The 22,018-nt window shown below is 45.8% G+C and overlaps 2 protein-coding genes across 4 annotated transcripts in view; one reads left to right on the forward strand and one right to left on the reverse strand.

The window, feature by feature from the left end:
* The window catches only part of MTOR (mechanistic target of rapamycin kinase), a 65,935-nt gene that overhangs the window by 24,329 nt on the left and 19,588 nt on the right, over nt 1–22,018 (reverse strand). For both annotated transcript variants that reach the window (XM_064172034.1, XM_064172035.1), the window contains 5 exons: nt 21,129–21,291; nt 20,854–20,999; nt 4,523–4,598; nt 3,070–3,209; nt 248–348 (listed from right to left, as the gene is read on the reverse strand). In XM_064172034.1, the coding sequence (XP_064028104.1) occupies nt 248–348; nt 3,070–3,209; nt 4,523–4,598; nt 20,854–20,999; nt 21,129–21,291 (626 nt within the window). The remainder of the gene's footprint in view (nt 1–247; nt 349–3,069; nt 3,210–4,522; nt 4,599–20,853; nt 21,000–21,128; nt 21,292–22,018) is intronic.
* On the forward strand, nt 12,561–20,049 carry ANGPTL7 (angiopoietin like 7). Of its 2 annotated transcripts, none has more exons than XM_064172037.1 (5): nt 12,561–13,058; nt 14,714–14,817; nt 15,152–15,346; nt 16,745–16,943; nt 18,577–20,049. In XM_064172037.1, exons 1-5 carry the CDS (start codon nt 12,680–12,682, stop codon nt 18,744–18,746), a joined length of 1,047 nt encoding a protein of 348 aa, XP_064028107.1. In that variant the 5' UTR covers nt 12,561–12,679; the 3' UTR covers nt 18,747–20,049. The 2 variants fall into 2 exon arrangements, with proteins under 2 accessions (XP_064028107.1, XP_064028108.1); XM_064172038.1 differs by having other exon boundaries at nt 14,717–14,817.

Raw genomic sequence — 22,018 nt, forward strand, 5'->3', positions numbered from 1 at the left:
GTTAAAGGAACTGATTATCTGCCCAGACCAGTAAGGCAGTCTGTTACTTGCGATCACACTGGCAGACCTCATGTAAATGCAGCTTTTCCAAAGGGCTTCAGTGCTGAGTGACTCTTACTTCATTTTCCACCAGAAAGAATTTTGTTCTTTGATTTTGCCAGCTCTTAAATGTCACAGTTCTGAAGGCAAGTGAAAGCTGTCTGTGCTTCCATGCTGTGGGCTGTCACACCAGACAAGGATACATTACCTAGACCCCAGGCAGCAGCAGCAGCCATCCTAGCCATCTTAGCTTGAGTTTCATCATTGACCTGGGTCCACTTTTCACAGCATTGCTGGTGGAGCTGCCCCCTAAGAAGAATCCACAATTTCTGATCAGCAAAAAGCCTCTTCTAAGAATTTTGCCCTGTTAAACAACCACTTTCCACAGAGAAGATGACAACCAGCCCCATTGTTCTTTTTATACAGAGTGGAGAGCAGGATTCCTCTTCTCTGGCCAACCCAGACAGGGTAAGTCTGATGACAAATATCCCACCGCAAGAAAATCATTCAAAGGCAAAGTGTGCTTTGAAGACAAAGAATTCGGACACAGCTCTGCACTCGTTCCTCAGCAGTCAGCAGTACCTGTTGACAGAACTGAAACGGCAACTCCAAACCAGACACACAAAAACCCTCCAACCACCACCAAGCAAAGGATGCTGAGCAATGTTTGCAAGTACCAAATGCAAGAAACACATGGCCTGAAGAGCTTGTGCACGGCTCCTGCTATCAAACACTTCGGGTAACACATCATGACAGACACCAGACAAAGCAGTGCTGCTCTAACCGAGGAAGAAGACCTGTCATGGCAAGATCTCAGGGGGATCTGCATCTTTCATCTCCAGTGGAGAGGAAGGATCAGGATTTTTTTATATTTCCTTTAAATCAGCTGTGAATGCTCCATTAATCAAACCAATTACTGGGAGTGTTGCAGTTCCAGAATTTCTCAGGCTGGATACTCTGTAGCATTGGAAAAGCTGCCAGCTGCCAGGGAGGCCAAGTGGCTTTCTCTGCTGTCATCCCCTCCCAGAAAGGAAGATGAGTTAGTCAAACAGAACCAATGAGCTGCCACAGGCAAGATCATCATTCTGACAGCTTAATGGCCCAGGAGGTAAGAAAAGCAAACCCAAACCAGATGAAAAACCAAGCCAAATCCAGCAACAGCAGTAAACCAGAACCTCACAGATGCTAATCAAGTCAGGAGCCAGATGGCTAGGAATATTATGGCTGCACTTTCAGAACATCACTGGACAGAGCACTGAAATTGTGATGCTGCAGAGTACCAGCTCTAGATTAGCTGTTACAATCTGCCAAGCAGACTACAGCAGCAGAGTTAGGCAGGGTGAGTCCTGCTGGGGCATACCAGTGGCCATAGCATGGAATCTCCAGTCTCTGGATGATGATGAAGTCTCTGTAGTCAGCTACAAGGCAGCAGAGTATCACCTTGCAAAGGCACTTCTGAATTGTGAGAGACCTCTGCTCAGGGACCTAGTGCTGTCCCACAACAGCAAGCACGCAGACCTTTGTGAGGCTGTGAGTGCTCTCATCACTACAGACTGTCAATGGATGCATGATATCTAGCTCCCACAGGAGAAGTATCCTTTTGCAACGTATTTGTTCCTGATGTGAAGAAGCAGGTTCAAGAGAGGGCACTTTACACAAACACACATCCTGTGCAAGGGAGAAATTCCATAAATCCCTGGAAAAGATCACTGAGAAACGCTCAGGAAGAGGATCTGCTTGTCCTGCTGAAAAAGCTATGCCAAACATGCCCCATTCCTCATCTGGAGACAGGCAGGCAACTGCTGTCAGCATGAGGCTCCTCAAGCAGCTGTTTCTCTACCAGCAACTTTAGCGAAGCGGAATCTCCTTACTGTGTGCCATCCCCCGGGTTCACGTCAGGACCCATCAGGAGAGAGCTCTGGTGACATGAAAAGTTCAAGCAGGAAGGCACAACTTGGAGCAAATCAGAGCTGCCCCTGGGCAGGACTGCATGCTGCAGTGCACAGGATGCCTTCTCCAATTAGCTTCTTTCAACTGAACACAGAGGAAAACAGCAGCCCACGGCTAAGCACCAAGCTCTAAGGCACTACCAGCTTGTTCTCTGACCAACACTGACTCTGAGCAGTTACATGTTGACAACACACATTTGACACAGGGGCTGAAATGCCACGTGTCCACAAAGACAATGTTTAATGAATGCTAAGAGAGAGCAATACAGAAAAACTCAGCCAGCTACAAGACAGGCAAAAGAGTTTAAGGTGGAGTCATTTATTTGGCCTAACCTTAAGCCCAGGTGTCTACTGGATTGGCAACAATCTCACTGACTGGCGGGCACAGGTCTGCCCATGAATAAATGCATCTGTCCTATGAAAGACTGAGAGACCTGGGGCCCTCCAGGTCTGGAGAAGAGAAGGCTGAGAGTGGAACCTCATGAATGTCTTCAAACATCTGAGGAGTGGGTGTCAAAATGAAGGGGCCAGACTCTCTTTGCTGGTGCCCGGTGACAGGACAAGCAGCAGTGGGTACAAGCTGGAACCCAGGAAGTTCCAACTCAGCATGAGTATTCCCATGTGATCTGCCCTGGGTGATCCTGCTTTGGCCCAGTGCTGGACTGGATGATCTCTGGAGGTCCCTTCTAACACTTTCTACGATTCTATGAAATCTCTCATGTTCTAACCACTTCAAACAAGAGAACCACAACAAGCTCCTGTGGTGATTGGTTTTGACAAGTGCAGTTAACGTTCCCCAAGAGGTCTCCTCTATTTACAGTTCCTTTCTCAGTCACAAATGGGGTTGATCTGACCACAAGACTGCAGATTCTCTTTCAGAAAGACCTGAACTCATCTGATGATCCATCCCATAAAGCCTAGAGATGTTACTACTACTTCTGACTGCAATGAACAAAGTGAGAAACTGCTGAAAATATTCAAACTATTAAATAATAGGAATTCAGGAACAAAAAAGTCACCTGAATGCCAGCACCCAGAGAAGAGATAAGCACTGTCTACAGAGCCACCATTCTCCTCTTACCATTCACCAAGTGCTTCCAAGCACCGCATCCGTCCCAGCATCAGCTCGGGATCATCTTTGTTTGTGTCCATCTTCTTGTCATAGGCCACCAGAGCATCTTCCCATTCATGAAGCTTTTCATACCAGGTAGCTTGAATTTCCTAAGGGAAGGAAAAACAAACATCAGAATCAACAGAAAGATTCATATTAATCCTTCCACATTAACCACCACAGCTGCTCCTGAAAATTCTGTCTGCAGTGGCCACTTAGAATGAAAGAAGATCTAAGGATCTCCATGGACTTCTGTGGTACAGAGAAAAGCCCTGAGTTAGTACAAAACAGGAATCTGAGTACTGCTCAACCTGCACAGAAATGAATTAAGGTTACCAGAGGGATCAGTCCAACACCATTCCCTTATTCAGTGCCACTGAAATACCAGCTCTGTAGCGGCTGCTTTTCTTCCTGGAGAAGGGGGCTGAGTGGAGCAGGATAAAGGGTAACGCAATAAACCACTCCACTTCTTGTTGCAAGTGTTCACATTTCAGCAAGAACCACAGTGCTGCACTCAGGAATGGACTAACTGGAACAAACTCAAACCCCAAAAGCACACCATGTGCCTGGCTACCGCTAGGCCATCTTTGGACACAGCAGGTAGCTGATGTTGGGGTCTAATCACAGCCCTCACAAGGAAGGGTTGTGGTTTGTGACAAAGACTTCACAAGTAAGCCAAGCACTGATCCTTCTCAGCTGCACAAACTTCTCTCCAGTTGTGGTTTCAAGACTTTATTTCTAATTTTCAAGAAATAAAATGCTCTAATACTTTTTCCATCCTTCTCTCTGCCAGTGCCTTCCTGCTTAGCCCTTGGCAGCTCAAGCCTTGACAGAGGCTGCAGAATATTCCTTTCCTTGCCCTGTGGGCAGGGTCAGTATAAACCATGCTCTGCGTGCCAGGTCTTCCACTTAGGACATTTATACATCAGCTCTTCACTTCTCAGCACAATCACAGTATTTCAATTGAGTTCCTGAAAGCAGAGCTCACAGCTCCTCTTGATTTCTTTTCATTGCTCATTCTGGCAAAGTCTGTGTTTTGAACTCCATTTATTGCTACATTACTGCTGACGAGTGAGGTCAGGATTAGGTAACACAGAGCTGTGATCAATCCACCCAAGGAATCATAAGAAGCTGTAAAGATATTCTGAAGTCTGTACCTCTCTCAGAAAAGACTTTTCCAGTCTAGGTCAAACTCACACATAATCCTGCACCAGAAGAGTTCCACCATTTTGTGCTTGTTCCCACTTTTTAGTGGCTCCTTTCTGGGCTTTCAGGGCTGCCTTCCTTTCCCAAATCACCTTACAGCACTGCAGAGTTATCTTTCTAACAGAGCAGAACTGGTAGGAGACACAAACCCCACCCACACCCTAGCAAAAGAGCTAAACATAAGACATGAAGAAGGGAGTTATCCAGCAGGACTCACCAACTCCCCAAAGTGCTTCATGGCATATTCCAGTACTCCAGCAGCTGCTTCTGGCTGTTGCAGTTTATTGTTAATGCTGAAAAGGTAAGAAGATAAAGACCATTTCACATAGTGGGCAGTTATTAGAGGCTGGTATGAGCTTCTGCTTGCTAATAGCAAGCTCTGTCATCTATGAACAGCTGTGGACCACCTGCCTTTTTGTTTCAAACCTACATAAGGCACAAAGACCACACACTGGCGAGACTCTAGGTGCATGTGCTCACTGCAGATATTCTCAGGAGCAGTGACACAAAGCAGTGATTACCAACTCCAAAGAGCAGCCTGCCAATGGACAGGAACAGTTGCCAGGAGTTTGGAATGCATAATTTCTTGAAGAAGACTAAAAGCATGGTCTGGTTGATTGGACAGGGCTGGGTGATAGGCTGGACTGGATGAGCTTGGAGGTCTCTTCCAACCTGCTGGATTCTATGATCTCTCAAACTGTTGCACTTACAAACAGCTTTCCAGTACTGATTTATCCCCCCTCTCCTTTTCTCTTAAACTGATCACCAGCTGCTTTAAAAAATAGAGATTTTAATGCTCCAGGAAAGCATCTACATCATCACACACTTGCCAAGTGTCACCAGGAACATACCTGTGGAGCTCACCAAAAGCTTGCAATCCTACCTCCAGTTTCACGTTTCAAACAAAGTCCCTGTACTGGTTCTAACCAGCTCTGGTGCTCTTCTTTTGCTGGTTTCAAGCACTTGTCAGCATCTCCTGCCACTACAGCCTGTCTTCACTCTATGAGGCACCTTGTTTTGCAGGAGCAGCTGAATTTTGTGAAGCACAAGCAAGATGACCTACTGCACTTCTCTTAAAGAATTTCTATGTCACATTGGTCTTCTGATCAGAAATGGTCCTGTCTGCACACTGCTGCTTGCTCATCAGTGCTTTTGCTAAACCCATATCTAAGAGGGAAATGAACTTTTTATGAAGCCTCTGCTAATTTATAATGGTTATTTATGAACAGCCTCTGGCTTACTGCTCTCCTCTTCCCCTTGTGGTGCTGAAGAGGGAGAAGTGCAAGTTGTTCAAAGCAATGTCACAACTCCTGAGTATGATCCAACACACTCTGGGGGACAGTATTAATGACAGTTAGTGCCTGCAATGGAAAGAACACAACCTAAGCCAAAACACATCAACTAAGAGCAACGCAAAGGAACTTCCAGTGCCCTTTGAATTTGCTGCTGTAGGTATAGACAGCTTTCAGGAACATTCCTTCCTGCCAGCTAGCATCAGAATGACTGTGTATTTTTCTCCTCTGTGACAGGTTTGTTGATCAGTAAGAGACAAGGGAGTCTATTACAGTGCTAAAGAGAATAGCCTGAAAAGAAAAAGGAGGAAACACTTCCAAATGAGTGCTAGATTTCTGCCTGTGGAAGTTTCCTTCCCTGACAGCTACAGAACCAAGCTCCTAGACACACTCTGGATATCTGGGAAGGTAAAGTCACTTGGAAATAGGACCTCAGAATGACTTGAGCTCCAATCAGATTCAGTCAGGCTAAGAATGCTGCACAATCACGGTTCAAGAAGTCAGGCACACAAAAATGGGAAGCACTTGAAATACATCCATGCCTTTTTTTAGCAAGATAGCCAAAGAAGAAACTACCTCCACACTTCCCAAAGGAAAGCTAGGCAGCAGTGCCTCATAAAACTGACAAATGGCTGTCACATTTCATATCCTGATGATTTAAAGAGCCGTTGGCAGCCATCACTTGCAGCATGTCAGACAGTTAATAACTTCAACTTATCTTTCTTGTCAACACCTCCTGACAACATTGGCTGTTAGCTTTTACTCTTCAACAATTATCACTGCTCTTTTGCTGATGCTCCCTGCTGCACTCAATTACTCTTTTTCTGTTGTTGTTATTTCACACTTTCTTGGCTGTCCAAAATAAAACTGAACATTTTAAAGCTGTCTGTGGAGGAGAAAGAAGAGAAGGGGAAGGAGAACTACTCTGATTGAAAAGAAAACACAGCAGTAGATAATATACTGTGTTGTCATTATTAACCTTAAATTACTCTGTTGTAACAAATGATGAGTAAAGATAGGTAGTTCTGTGGATTTTGATAAGCTATTGACTAGAAAACCTCCTCTACTTCCCCACCCCTTCACCTTCCTACCATTAAGACACTGCCCCTCTCCCTGCAAATCTGAGGAGCTCTGCACTTGGGCAGAGTCTTCTCAACTCTTGTAATACTCAAAGCACTGCAGAGCTGTTTTCTGGCTGTGCTGGAGACTGGGCAGAATGAGCAACACCACAGAAAAGCAGGCAGGCACAAAGAGGCCCTGAAGGGCTGATGTTGCAGGCTGGCAGTTGGCAGGGGGCTTTAGTCAGTGTTGCTACTGGCAATCAGGGCACCCTACTGGATTACAATCGGGGGATGGATTTCTCCTTGCAACTGGGAAAAAATAACGACAAAATCTTTCTGGATTAAAGGAGAAGGTGGAAAAACAACTCTCAAGACAATAACAATGCTGCTGGCTAACTCAGCAGACAGTTAAGTCTTTGTTTACAGGGTGGTGTCCTTGCAGTTGTTCCGAATCCAGGCTAACACAAAGTCTAGTGTTAAGGTGAAGATTCATTGTTCCTCATGCCCACTGAGAGTACACCATCAATATTCATCTCTATTTCTGTGTAGAAGCTAGGAAAAAGCCACCACTATCTCTTCTTTCACTTGAAGGCTTGGCAGCTGGCCATAATAGATGACTTCTGTATCTCAGCTGAAAGATTTTAGGTCACAGGTTAAACACAGGAAAGGCCTCAAGTATTCAGCTGTGCTGCCCAGTATGGACTGGCAAAACCTTCCAGTTTTAATGCACCTAAATCTCCTCTAATTTCAAACCATTGTTCCTCGTCCTGTCACTGCAGGCCTCTGCAAACAGCCCCTCTGCAGCCTTCTCGTAACTCCCTTCAAGTATTGGAAGGCTGCAAATAGGTCTCCCTGGAGCTTTCTCTTCTTGAGGCTGAGCAACTCCAGCTCCCTCAATGCTGTCCTCGTAGGAGGTGCTTCAACTTCCCAATCATTTTCATGGCCTCCTCTGGATCCTCTCCATCAGGTCCATATCCTTCTTGTGTTGAGGGCACCAGAGTTACACACAGTACTTCAGGCAAGGTCTTACCAAACAGAAACCAGGTATGAACTCAGTGTGAAAGACAACTTTGCTGCCTTCAACAGCAAGAGACCCCAGATGAAGGACTTTTCTTCTGCACAAAGCCCAGGCAAAACTATCTAATGTTGACTGGAAATCTCCTCTTGCATAGAGCCCTGAGAGCTTTCCACACCTCCATTATCTTTGGGGGTTTCTAACATTATTCTCTGCCACTCAATACATTTTAAATGTTCAAGAACTCAGAGGTAAGAGACAGAATCCTTCCCTATCTTCCCATAAAATGAAAAACTTTCTTTTAATAAAGCCTTTTCAGGCCCCATGCCCACCTCTGAGGGAACAACCACACTTCTCATTGTCAGAAACCTTATTCCTGCACTACAGCAGCTTGTGTGCATAGCCCAGCCAAGAAGCCAAACTCCTCTTTCTGCAAGCCTTCCTAAGGTTGCTTAAAAAGCTCCTTTGTGCAGCAGCTAAACCAAGCTTGCTTTTCCTTCTCAAGTGCTGAGAGCTTGCCTCTGGGATCAGAAACGGAAGACGCTGCTACACTGGGGATACTCTGGGGAACAGATAATCCTCTGGCACAAGGAACTGGCTTCCTCAGCCAGTTTCTCCAGTTCTACAGTTTATTTGTGCTCAGGCATCCTTCACTCCTTGATTCAACAAAGCTCAGAGAGCAACCAATTGCCCCCAACCAGCTCCAAACCACAAAGCATTTCCATCACACTGCTGCAAATTATTCCCATGCTAGGAACAAATACGTTTGAGAAACCAACAGCAGCAAAGGGCTGCCCTCAAACAGCAGCTGTGGTGAGTGACTGCTGCCTGGCCAGAGGAGCAGCCCCTTCAGCTTTGCACAGTGAGGGCACACCACATTGCTCACAGGCACTAAAGCTGCCCAAATGCCCAATTCTTAGAGAAATGCTCACACAGTAAATTAAAAACTTCATGAGCTTTGAAAGGCAAAGCAGAGAAAACCATGGCAACAGTGATGGGGTGAGGGGCAATGCTTTTGAGCTGGCAGAGGGGAGATTTAGACTGGAGATTAGCAAGAAATTCCTTCCAGTGAGGGTGGGGAGACACTGGCACAGGTTGTCCAGGGAGGCTGTGGATGCCCCCTCCCTGGAGGTGTTCAAGGCCAGGCTGCATGAGGCCTTGATCAACCTGGGCTAGTGGAAGGTGTCCCTGCGGAACTAGAAGATCTTTAAGGTCCCTTCCAACCCAAACCATTCTGTGATTCTATGAATCTTAGGCTGCAAAAGGTTCTCTGTTACCTGAGTCTTTATTAAGCAGATTCAGTGAAGGCAGAGAAAAAACCCTCAACTGTCAAGGAAAATATCTAGCAGGAAAAGGTCAAAGAGTCAGAGTCTTTGTGTAAGGAAAGAAAAGATAGGTTAAATAAAATAACCACAGCTGATGGTAGGAGGTATCAGTGCTTTGTTTCTTACCAGGCTCTCTCATTGTTCCACCTGCTCTTACAGAGCTTCAGGGACTCACAACGACTATCTGCAGCAGGCAACACTTTCTTTGACTTTGCCAGGGACTCAGTCAGCAGTGTAGAGATGCACACAGCACATGTCGCAGCCTTTATGAGCATCTCCAAAGGCAGAGGTGAAGTTTCACCCACCCTGGGAGGGGAAAGCAGTACTTCCCAGAGCTCTGGCACACTATGGACTGCTGTGACCTGCCAGCAGAGAGCTGAGGAGAGCCTTTGCCACCTCAGCAAGCAGCAGGAATGCTGGATTCTAAGTGTTTGCCTGTTGAGGGTTTTGCAGTGACTGGCTACCAAATAAACAGCCACGGGGCACTGAGCTTTTCTTCTTGTCTCAGCTTGGCATACACCTGCCAGAACAGCTTCCCAGACCTCTGACTTAATCTGGCCCTCCAGAGACATGAGATCTCTGGTTCTAATCATGTAATACCAGCACACTTGAATTTGTAACATCTCCCAACACTGTAAACAGAGGGTACACACTAACTGCAACCATGGCTAGGCTCTCTTCTCCCAGCCACTTCTACATCATCAACAAAATCAAAAAGGATTTGCCTCATGCTTTTCCCATCGGGATCTTATCTTTTCAGCTACCAGGCAGCAGAGTTATTTCCACACACAAAATATAATAGAGGAGAAATAGGGTGAAGGATTTCAGATGAAATGATGTTGCATTTCTCGATCAGCACTGGGGAAAAGAAAAGAAATAGGACTAGAACCCACTGTTATCACAGAACTTTGTTCTCCCTAGATTCCCCAAATGTACTAGGATCCTGAATTGTTAGTACACAATTACATAAGTGTGGACTTGCTTCCAACAGCCTGTCAGCTTCCACAGCTGATCTGATCTGGCAGTGACTAGCATCAGTAGCTGCTGGTGACAAAGAGCCTACATTCAGCAACAGGAGGAGATTCATCCTTCAAATACTCATAAAGAAGTCCAAGTCCACAAAGCTGGGGTCTCTTCCAAGACAGATCTGTCTGCCCAAAGCTCTCCTAATGCTTCATCAAATTTAATAACAGATCTGTGCTCTTTTCTCTTCCTGCATAATTTGCCTGTTGTCACCCCCAGAACAAAGAAGTATTAAGTCTGCTTTAAAACAGGTAAGGATGCAAAAGAAAGATGACTTGCATCAGGATAGCCAAATCAGAGGCTGAACTCCAAAGGAAGCCCTGTCTGTCTCATTTCCAATTAAGTACTCCAGTTTTAAGAGGGGATTTGGAGCCCTTTTTGCACCATTTCATAACATCTGTATGCAACAGTTTGGCTGAATTGTGGATCCTTCCAAAACCTCTATCAAGAGGGAATGCATGGCCCAACACGTGCCTGCCCTCTTCCACATGTGCCCCTCATGAGACACATGAGATATGTGTGAAATTCAAACTGTACAAGACAGCCACAAGAGCTTGGGTGAGAGCAGCAGCAGAGTGAAGTCCTGTGTAGCATGACAGAGGTGTTAGCAGGGTGGCTTTTTGGGGCAGCAAAGCCAAAGTCTGGCCTGTCCTACTCTTTGTTCCAACTTTGACAAAAACATGTTTCTCATCACAGGAAGCCTGAGAAGAATTTGCCCCTGGGAATGACAAAGGCTCCAGCTGGAAGAGGGCTCAGACAGGATTAGTGGCAGAACAAAAAGGTCAGGCTTTCATCTGTGTGCAGTGACACTTTCTGGTCTGAAGTAGAAAAAGCAATTTTGCTATGGCAGCTTTCTGGAATGTCCATGACAAAAGTGTGGCTGAAGCCCATGCTTTGCTCTGGAGGCACCTTCAGTGCCTTCATCACCTTGTACTCACATCTCTCTGGCAATATGTCCACCCAGCAGCCTCACCAGCTGATATTGCAGGCTGCAGTGCTACCTGAAACACAGGACACAGGCAGGCACCCACAACTGCTCAAGACACTCAGTGCTGCCTGTTTGTGCTCCAGTTCTGACCTCCTCCTAAGGACCACCTCCTCCTCTAAGAAAATCCAGATTTATGACACACTTCCATTCACATTCCACTCCTCCAGTGCTTTGATGAACTCACCTTCCTAAATCTTTACACCCTGAGAGGTCTTTCATTATTGTTCTGCAAAGAACCTACTGTGGTGCATGTCAGGTGTAAAAGGAGCAAGACTCTGTTTTCTTGGACACCAAGAAGCTTTCATGGCATTTACCCCAGGAGCAGATACCTGAGCCCTTTACTCCACTTCCAGCTTACCTCTGCCAGTTCTCACAATCAGAAACTTAGATTTCTGACAAGAAGCCACATGTTGGGCAATTACAGAGCAGCTGCTCTGTGGAGAGACAGCTTCTCTGTAAGGATCTAGAAAAAAAGGGGCAAACCTTCTGCACCCGGCTGTACAACAGCTCAAAGGGTTCCACTTTGGGATCAAACAGCCACAATCAGCCACTGAACTGTTAAAGGATAGCAACTTCCAGCCTCCTCTTACATCTCAGCCAGCCAATACTTGACCTATGCTCTCAATGCCTAAAGACTTGAGTAGACCTTCAATCTTTAAATCTTAAATCTGTGCTTTATGTAACTGTGGACATTTCAGTTAGCCACAGATTTTCTCTTCAACAGCTGTTGTGAAAGTGCTCACCATAACACTGGAGTCTAACAGCCCACACTGCCTGCAGAAGCCCATCTCTTGGCAGTTTTAGAGAGACTGCCCTCCAGCATGATTTAAGGACCCTTCGCTTGTCCACTCCGAGCAACCACAGGCACGGGCTCTGAGGCACATATTTTGCAGCCTTCTTTCCATTCCCCCCTCAGATATCTCATCTGGAAAGAGAGCAGCACTGAATTCCACAAAACCAACAGTGCAGAAGCATCACTGTGCAGAGGGAGGAGGATTAGGTGCTGAACTGATCAATTTGCTACAAGGTTCTCTAAATGAAGGAAGGCTGCAAGCGCAGAGTTACTCCTGCAACTTCTGGGGAATGTGTTAGTAGGGCTCCTGGCAGCCCAAGCTACCTGCTAGGGAGTTACCTCCCCTGAACTTTTATAAACTCACTCTCTCTGGAACAGTTTTTTCACATCCTGGACCTCTGATGTTACTGGAGTGCCAGCACTAGTCACCAGAGGGCTACAATCCAAGAGGCAATAATTGTTGGAAATTCTCACTGCCCAGTCCTCTCCCACACCCCTTCAAGACAAAACTGAGTGAATTCTCTCCTGCTCTCCCAAACCCTTCTTGGCTGAAACCTCTTCCAATTTCACCCTGTAAACACCTGATAGGAACAGATGAACTGGGAGGGGCCGGAAAGCTCCTCACAGCTTCAGGGGGGTGGAGGTAAACAGAAAAACAGTATATAAGATGCTCTGAGACAGACTTCCAAAGTGCACACGCTGACAGGAGGGGTCTGGGAAAAAGCTACTTCTTCAGGCTCCACCTTCAGAGACTCACTTCATTGGAAGAAAGTTAGGTACCAGTCTGCTGGAGGACTTGCAGAAACTTCCATAGCTACCCCAGCTGCATTCAGACTATTCACAGGGAGTTGGAAGTTTTCTGTTGCTGCAAGCAAAAATGCCAGCAAGATCCAGTGCCCAGCTGGCATGGCTCTGCTTTGTTGCCGTGTCTGTGGCCATCTACCCTGCACTGCTGCAGAAGCCTCCTAAAAGGAGAACAATCAATGGGAACGCACAGTCCAAGCTGACAGCCTGCTGCGACGAGATCAAGGAGCTCAAGCTGCAAGTGGCCAACCTCAGCAGAATGCTGCAGGAGCTGAGCAAGAAGCAGGAGGGGGACTGGGTGAACGTGGTGATGCAGGTGATGGAGCTAGAAGGGAGCACCAAGCAGATGGAGTCTCGCCTCATTGATGCTGAGAGCAAATACTCCGAGATGAACAACCAGATAGACATCATGCAGCTCCAGGCAGCTCAGACCGTCACGCAGACTTCAGCTGGTAAGGAGGGAGTCACCGAGCTCCCAGACAGCTCCTAATGCACAAAATGAGCTAACAACTAGACCTTAGTGCTAGCATGTCCCACTAATGTGCACGCAGCCTGGATGTGTATGCAGCACTGCTGCTGGCAGGCGACCCTGGGAAAGCCAAGTGTGAATTCATCTGTCGAAAGCCCAAAGATGCAGCTGCGCTTTAGTCTCTGTGTCTGTTATCAAGCAGCAGAAAAACTGAACAGGTACTCTGTGTGCACAGCAAAGAACTTGACATTTTCTGGCAGCACAGTACTAATCCAAAAAGAGGAGGATCTGGCTGTGTCAGGGAATGGCTCTGGCAGTTATATTCTGAGTTCACAGTGCTGGCAGGAGACTAGAAATAGGTAAAACACTTAAAAGTGCTCTCCAAGCATTACTGGAGATTTCTAATTGTATCTTTATGAGTCTCTCTGAACCAGAGTAAGAGAGTGACCCATGATTTGAATGGTCATCTGCAAAAATTCAAGGCTGTAGATGAGGCAAGATGCAAACTGTTACATAAGCCCCAGCAGAACTCAGTTAAATTGCTCCAAATTCTCTTCCCTGAGGGAAAAAATTCACTGCACAGTGATTGCACAGGCCTGGACTAACCGTGGAATGCAGGTGCATTTTGTAGGTCAGCTCCTGTAAAGCTGTTTCTAGAAGAAAGTGTCCTTTTGGTTGAGTTTTCTCTTCAAATGAATTCACTGCAACAAGCTTAAAACTTGCTTAAAAAGAAACTGCTGCTGTCTGGGATGGCTGAGTTTGCCAGAAGGCTTCCTTTGGATTGGTTTTTATTTTAGATGCCAAGGAAAAACTCCTAAATCTATTTACTAAATTCTCCTTACAAAACCAAAATTGCACTTGGCTATAGTTTAGACAGAGCAGTGCTTAGAGTGGGTGTTAAACATTTTGCTTTTACTATCATGAATGTCTCTGGAAGCACAGTAAAGACTTGTTAAAAATACACTGCCATGCAGAAGAAGGTGGCCCTGAAGGTATTTAAACCTGACACGTCTCACCTCAGCAGGTAAGAGACATGCAGGTTGTACTCCAGGGAGAGCTGTCAGAACGGATAAAGCCTTGCTTCAGCTGCTTTACCTTCCTCAGAAGAAGGTGGGAAAATGCACAGCAATCCAAGTCAGCTCCTGCACTGGCAAGGAAAGGAGGCTTGGAGAAGCTGGCAGCCTGAGTGCAGCTAAAAGCCACCACCTCTGTCACAGGCTCTGGTGCAAAATGTGTTAAGCAAATATGTCTCATCCCCAAACTCAGCTAACACGCTCAGGCACACAAATCAAAACAGATCTGGCAGCAGGCAGCCACTGTGGTAGAGAAGCCTTTGTTATTTGGGAAGGGAAGGCAACATGCACGTTTTTACCTTCTAACAAACACACAGCAGCAGTGTGAAGAGAAAGCAGAGAGATGGCTCTTTGCACAGGAGAGGTTAGCATCAGCAGGTCCCAGTGCTTCACTCTCTTTTCCCAGTGCACGCATTGATCAAAACCAAAGCACTTCAGGAAAATGAACCACTAGTGAGAGTCTTCTTCACTCCATTACTCCTTGTAATACAGAAAGCTCTGCAGGGATCACTCTTACGGGGGAGCTATTGCTGTTCAGATTCTTACTTTCTGGTTCTGATTCAAGTAGATGCTGTCTATGACTGCTCTTCACTTTACCAGAGGAACTACCGAATCTCTGGTGTTTACAAGCTACCTCCTGATGAATTCCTGGGCAGTCCAGACCTGGAGGTAAGGATGTTGAGTACAAAAAAAATGTGTGTTGTAAGTCTTTTCAGGTATAACCAAGAACTGCTTCTCTATCACAGAGATGGAAAGGGCACATACTGAATTCAGATGCCCTGCATGTGGAATCATCACCTTTATGCAGGCAAACTTCAAGGATGGGAAGAGTGAACATTTAAGAGGGAAGACAGAAAGATGGTTAAGGACTTTTTTTCACATTACTTTTAAACAACACAGGAATTTCTCCAAGTTGTGCAATTCTGAGCAGTATCTTGTGTTAAGAGAAATGAACCTTCTCAAGTCTACTGACAAGTAAACACTTCCTTTTGTCCTGTCCTAGGTGTTCTGTGACATGGAGACAGATGGAGGTGGCTGGACTATCATCCAAAGGCGTAAAGTTGGTTTGACATCTTTCAATAGGGACTGGAAACAATACAGGGATGGATTTGGCAACATTAGGGGAGATTTTTGGCTGGGAAATGAAAATATCTACAGACTCTCAAGACGCCCCACTGTTCTGAGAGTGGAGTTGGAGGTAATTAATAAGCTCTAAGTTTCAGCAGCAAAGGGATTTTTGGTACAAAGTGATTCCCTAAAAGCAGAAACCACCTCCACAGAAGATCAGAAGAATTTGTATGCTGTAATTACAGGAGAATGAGGTAGGAAGGACTTTGTGAGACATCCAAGGGTAAGACAAAATTGTGTTCTCCACTGTGCAAAGTCGGTAGGACAACTTCTGTCTGTACAGACTGTGTCTTAGGGAAATGTGAAGCTCTAGAGAATCCTGCAGAACTCTGCAGACAGAGATCAAGCTACTGACCACCTCAGATTCCCAGACTTACAGAGATTCCCCAAAAAGTTTTAAAGACTCTGCACGTTTCCCTTCTGCAGCACTGCCTGCCAGCCTGTGCACAGAAGAATTCGCCTTGTTCTCCCCCAAAACAATTTCTACAGTCTGCTAGAGGCCTGGGCTTGACTTGGATTCATTTTCAGCAGGTCCAATAGCTTTGAGGGGCAAGACATGTACAATGGAAAAAGTGAACTGAAAGGCTTTAGATCTAAAAACTACAGTTTCAGAGAAGGGGAATAAGTCAGTTGTGGCAGCACCTTGAGACAAGGATCACAGGATGTTAGGGGTTGGAAGAGACCCAAGGAGATCATCGAGTCCAACTCCCCATGATGAACAGGATGCTGAACACAAGAGTTGCACACCAGGTCTGGAGGAGAGAAGGCTTCAATGAGACCTTATCGTAGCCTTGCAGTATCTGAAGGGGGCTACAGGAGGGCTAGAGAGTGACTATTGACAAAGTCTTGTAATGACAGGACGAGGAGAAATGGGTGTAAGCTGGCAGAGGGGAGATTTAAATTGGATATTAGGAAATGATTTTTTACAGTGAGGGTAGTGAGACACTGGCACAAGTTGCCCAGGGAGGTTGTGGATGCTCTCTCCTTGGAGGTGTTCAAGGGCAGGTTGGATGAGGCCTTGAATGACCTGTTCTAGTGGGAGGTGTCCCTGCCTATGGCAGGGGGTTGGAAGTGGCTGAGCTTTGAGGTCCCTTCCAACCAGAAGCATTCTATGATGCTGTTTAGTATCAGTGTAGGAAGACTTGGAAATACAATGCCTTGCTCTGGGAAGTTCAGGCTGCCCAGAGAGGTGCTGGAGTCCCCATCCACGAAGGTGGTGTAGACATGGCACTTTGGGATGTGGTTTAATGCCCATGGTGGTGTTGGGTCAATGGCTGAACTCGATCTTAGATCTTTTGCAACTAAAACAATGTTATGATTCTAAGGCTCTGCAGCCTGTGTCAGAGACAGAAAATCCCTTGTGAAAAGCCCACGACTGAGAACAGGCTCATGATGCACACCACAGAGGCTGCAATCTTCTCAGAACTCTTCTCACAGAACCTGTTTCTTCTTCCCTGTTGCGTGGCAGGACTGGGAAGGTAACCTCCGCTACGCACAGTACCAGCAGTTCACCCTGAGCAACGAGCTCAACAGCTACCGGCTCTTCGTGGGCAACTACAGCGGCAACACAGGGCGCGACTCCCTGCGCTACCACAACAACACAGCCTTCAGCACGAAGGACAAGGACAACGACAAGTGTGTGGACGACTGTGCCCAGTTCCGTAAAGGTAAGGCACACACAGACATCTCCTGGCCCCACAGAGCTGCCTGGCTCAGAGAATCGTAGGACTGTGCTGGCTGGAAAAGACCTCTAAGATTATCAAGTCCAACCTTTGACCCAAGGCCACCATGGTCATCAAACCCCATCCCAAAGTGCTGTATCTACATCTTTCTTCAACACCTGCAGGATGGTGACACCAACCCCTCCCTGGGCAGCCTGTTCCAATGCTTGGCCACTCTTGCAGGAAGGACCTTTTTCCTAATATCCAGACTAAACCTCCCCAAGCATTATTTCAGGCCATTTCCTCTTGTTCTATCATCTGATACGAGGGAGAAGAGAACAACTCTTGCCTTGCTCCAACCTCCTTTCAGGGAGTTACAGAGAGCAATCAGGTCTCCTCTCAGCCTCCTTTTCTCCAGGATGAAAAACCACAGCTCCCTCAGCCTCTCTTCACCAGCCCTGTTGTCCAGGCCCTTTAGCAGCTTTACTGCCCTTCTCTGGACATGCTCCAGAACCTTAATGGCCTTCTTGGAGCGAGGGGCCCAAAACTGAACAGAGTACTTGAAGTGCAGCCACACCAACGAAGAGCCCAGGTGCACGAGTTCTTTGCAGGGAGCCCAAAACTCCCTCTGGGCAAGTGACAATGGTAAAGCAAGAGAGGTGACCAATTCTGCACACACACTTCTGGGTTGTGTGGGAAATCTGGCAGTTAAGACTGACTTACACAGAGCCAGGCTGCATGTTCTAGACATCAGTACTTGCCACAGGATTTACTGTCTGCGCTCACCTACACACAGTTACCCAGCCCACTCGGTGCAGCTGACAATCTGCCAGACTGCCCCAGACTTTGACACAATCCAGAGATGCAGAAAATTATTTCTCTATTTCTATAAGGCCTTTATTTTTTCTTCTATTTTTAGAAAGTTTCAAACTCCAGAATGAAGAATTTGGCAATTATTATCCTATATTATCCTACATACACCTCAAGAGTCTATCTGTATTCTAATCTCTTATTGCTACTTTATATTAAGAGCTTCTAAGGAAGTTATTCTCTTCACCCAATTTATCATCTTTATACAAGGTCTGTCACAAATAATAACCTTCTTCATTGTGTCTTGCCCTTTATTTTTAAATTTCCCCACTGTGCCCCCACCTGGCATGTAAACAGCATTGGTATCAGCCTCCATAAAACAGTGCAGCCTCCTTACAGAGCCCAGAAACCTTTTAAACACTGTAAGATACCCAAACTAAGAACCAAAACTGTTTTCCATGCTCACTTGGAGTCAGAGACAGAAACTGGTCTCATGGAAGCTGTCCCTGCCAACGTCTAGGGTTTTGGAACTAGATGATCTTTAAGGTCCCTTCCAACCCAAACCATTCCATGAATCTGTGAAATACTCTGAGAGGCACGAGCAGCTGGATGAAAAGCTGCTGGACTAATTTGACTGTGGACCTGTCAAGCCTTTATGTGTTCAGTATCTATCTGAAGTCCCCGCAATCCCAGCTAGCAGGACCGCAGGCTCCAGGGATTAATTGCTGCATTCTGGTCTCTCTCCTCCAGAAAAAGCGATAATCCTTAACACAAACTCTGCCTGGTTTCAGTCATTGGCTCACCACCAATCTATTCATTTTCTGACAAGGTGGCTACTGGTACAACTGCTGCACAGATTCCAACCTGAACGGGGTTTACTACCGCAAGGGAGAGCACACCAAGAACATGGATGGCATTACCTGGTACGGATGGCATGGATCAACCTACTCACTGAAGAGAGTTGAGATGAAGATCCGGCCAGAGGACTTCAAACCATAGAGGGAACCAATATTTGCTTTGTACAGCTATGTGATGCCACTGCTGAAGGTGGGCAACAGAGAGCTCCAAGTCAGCCAGACAACTGTTCATTTCATCTAATATGTGCAACAGCTACATACTGCCTGTGTACACAGAGGCAGGGCTCAGCATTACTTCCTCCTCTTAGGACTCTTTCCAAAGGGAAAAAATGCTGCATTAGAGTAGGTTAGGAGAGAATGCACTTACAGCACCTTCAGAAAACCCACTGGTCTGCTGTCACTAGTGTTGTGACTGGTGGGTTGCCTTAGCATTAACCAGCCAGGCAGGGACTGAAGAAAGAAGGCCTCTGTCACCTTTCCTTCAGTGTCTAGAGGAAGCATTGTTGAGTAACTCCTTCCAAGAGGGACTCACATCACAGAAACACTCATTTCATACCAGAGGAATCAATCAGAAGTGCCCCTGACACACCTTTATTTAGCGTACAGTAAGTGTCTTACATTCCCACACAGAAAAAAGCAAAGCTCAAAAGTTTCAGATCAATTAGGATTGCCCAGGTTCCCTCTTCAAGTTTTACTGCCACCTTCTACTGCTGCCTCAAGCAGATACCCACAGATGGTCGGCTCTCAGCAGACAGTAACCCTGAAGGAAGGATTTCTCCTGTATGCTCTGTGACACTTATTCCTATCCACAGATCACCTAAAGGTTGATTAATTACAAAGCAACTTACTGGGCTGTCACAAACTTACGTTCAGGCCAGAACATAAGCATGCCACATGGCTGTAAAACTAAGAGAACAGCAGGTCAGCAGAAAAACATCCAGAGCCAGCCACACACTCAACTCCAACAATAAAAAACATTGTATCCCTGAGCAAAACACCAGCAGGCCCCAGTGAACCCATTGAGGGCCAGAAGCTATTCCAACCTGAGGGGACGTCTGCTAGCACATCGCACTGAGGAACATGAACATCTGTTCTGAAGACCACCCAGTTACAAGCTACCTAGAGATGTCACAAATGAGTATCCTTAACACAGTGTTAAAAAGAACAGTTACAAAAGAGAGACTCCTCCTGTAGCCATACCACTGTTTGAGTATGTTGGAAAAGATAGTGATAGTTAATATATCTATTTTTATTCATCCTAAAGAGAGTTTGAATCTAATTTAAACTGTTCAGTCTTGTGTGAAATGGGAGATAAAGGTGTCTTGGGAATTGCCTTAAACATATTTGGTTATTCATGCTGTAAATTTCATCTGTGTGGATGTATTTTATCTGTGGTCTGTAAAATGACTTTTCAAAGGTTTCTAAACATTTTCATTTCTAATAAATTGCCTTTCATTTTTAGTCCTGCTTGATGCTGAGTCTTTGCTCTTTAATGTGCTTTTTTGATACACAACAGCTACAAAGTGATTTGGGCCAAGAAACGGAGTACACTGAATCGTAGATTGCCCTCAGCAAACCAAGAGAACAAAAACAAGGTATGAAAGAACAGAAGAAAGGGGAAAAAAACCCAAACAAAAAATGAAAGCACAACTCCAAGGAATTACAAAGGCTGAAACATCCACTGCATACAGACAAAGCTAAGATTTCACTCAATCAAAATCAGTTTGCCCATCTCAGACAGCAGAGTTAATGTTTCTGTGATATGAAACAGATTCACTGTTTTAATACAGCTTAGCTCAGTAGTAAATCCTGTGCAGGTGTTTCAAGATAACATCTGTCTTATGGACAGGGAACAATACACTCTGCTCTATCTGCTATTTGATAGATGAAGAATATGCCCTACATGAGCTAGATGAGAACTTTTCATTAAGAACATTTCTGGCTTATTTACAAGTAGGTGTAGAAATCTCTTATCTAGCTTACAGCCACTCCACAACATCCCATATAGAACCTGACAGGTGACAGGTAAAAAGCTCTGCTTTTTCACGTACAACTTTCCATGGCTTCTGTCATAAATTTAAGCACATAACAGAAGGGCAGAAGTCAGCATCTAAGAGAGCACAAGCTAGCTAGCCTACAGCAGTCCTGTGGCAGAGAGTGAAATCCTAACAATTATCTAGATTCATCTTAAAGGTATCCTAAATCTGGTAGTTCTGTAAGAGCAGAAATCTCATCACTTGTGGTCCTACCTGATAAGAGATTCTAGAATGGCTGGGGTGGGACCCTTCTGAAATTCCAGCTCCTTGTAGTGAAGAGCCTTGGCATATGCTCGACACTTGGCAGCTCGTTCCCCCAGGAGCACAATGCCATTGTCATCTCTCAGAGGCAGCGGACCCTGAGTAGAAAGACAGGCATCGAAAGCAGGATGAGTATAAAAGAACTAAGTAGACGTGAACTCTTCACACCCTTTCCATAAACCAGGCACCAGCAGCGCTGGGTAAGAGTTGCTTCATAGCACCTCTACCTTGTCGCTGTGCTCCATGAATTCTGCCAAGTTCAGCAGTGTCTGAGTGACTTCTGCAATGTCCTGAGAGGTCAGGGCCAATTCGATGCTTCGGATCAGCTCGTCCTGCTGGTCTTCATTCAGTTCAGACCAGCATGAAACAAAAGCAGCATTGAAGAGATCACTGAGAAGGAAAACAGAAGAGAGTGAGAGGTGAGGATATATTTTTGATGAGAAAAGTCTATTTGACAATGGACTTGCCATTGTATCCAGAGAGTGAGCTACAAAATGCATTTCTATGTCTGCCAGCAATCGTGAGAATAGCTTTCATACAGCTAGCTTCTGTACCAAACACTCAGTGAAACTTGCATCTTAAGAACACATGCAATAGGATGCTACAATAGTATAAATACTGTCCTACCATATGCTAGCAAGAATTTTAGGCTACAACAAACTTCTCAGAGCAGCAAGGAAGCTCTGCTCTGCCTGGTCTGCCTTAGATCACAAAGGAACGCAGTAAGATGGGTGATTGTACTTTTCTCTGGACGCAGAGGCTACAGCACTCAGCAGAGCACTGCACTAACTGGGCCTTGCAGTAATGGCAAAGCTTGAGAAGGAGAAAAGGAATTGAATGCTAGAGAGTGACAGCCCTAGTCACTGCCAGTACTGCAGAGAAATACTGTGGCAGGGCTTTAAGATGCATGGACTACACCGTCATCACCTCTGCCCACCCAGGAACTTTCCATCATGCGTCTGCTCTTCTACTTCAAAAATGGTAACCTCCACAGTAAGACAAAACTAAACCAGGAATGAATGCTTCTCCAATAGCAATAGTCAGATTCACATGCACTGTCAAGAAGAGATAAACAGGCAGCTGCTGCTAGAAACTCAAGAGTTTCTCCAGACATACT

The sequence above is a fragment of the Pogoniulus pusillus genome, chromosome 36 (assembly GCF_015220805.1).
Source record: "Pogoniulus pusillus isolate bPogPus1 chromosome 36, bPogPus1.pri, whole genome shotgun sequence".
Taxonomy (NCBI): domain Eukaryota; kingdom Metazoa; phylum Chordata; class Aves; order Piciformes; family Lybiidae; genus Pogoniulus; species Pogoniulus pusillus.

Excerpts from the sequence above, each read along its gene's own strand:
- ANGPTL7 (XM_064172037.1), top strand. The coding sequence starts at position 12,680 with ATGCCAGCAAGATCCAGTGCCCAGCTGGCATGGCTCTGCTTTGTTGCC. Across the intron at positions 13,059-14,713 it reads CGTCACGCAGACTTCAGCTG|TAGATGCTGTCTATGACTGC; the intron begins GTAAGGAGGGAG and ends TTCTGATTCAAG. Across the intron at positions 15,347-16,744 it reads TTCTGAGAGTGGAGTTGGAG|GACTGGGAAGGTAACCTCCG; the intron begins GTAATTAATAAG and ends GTTGCGTGGCAG.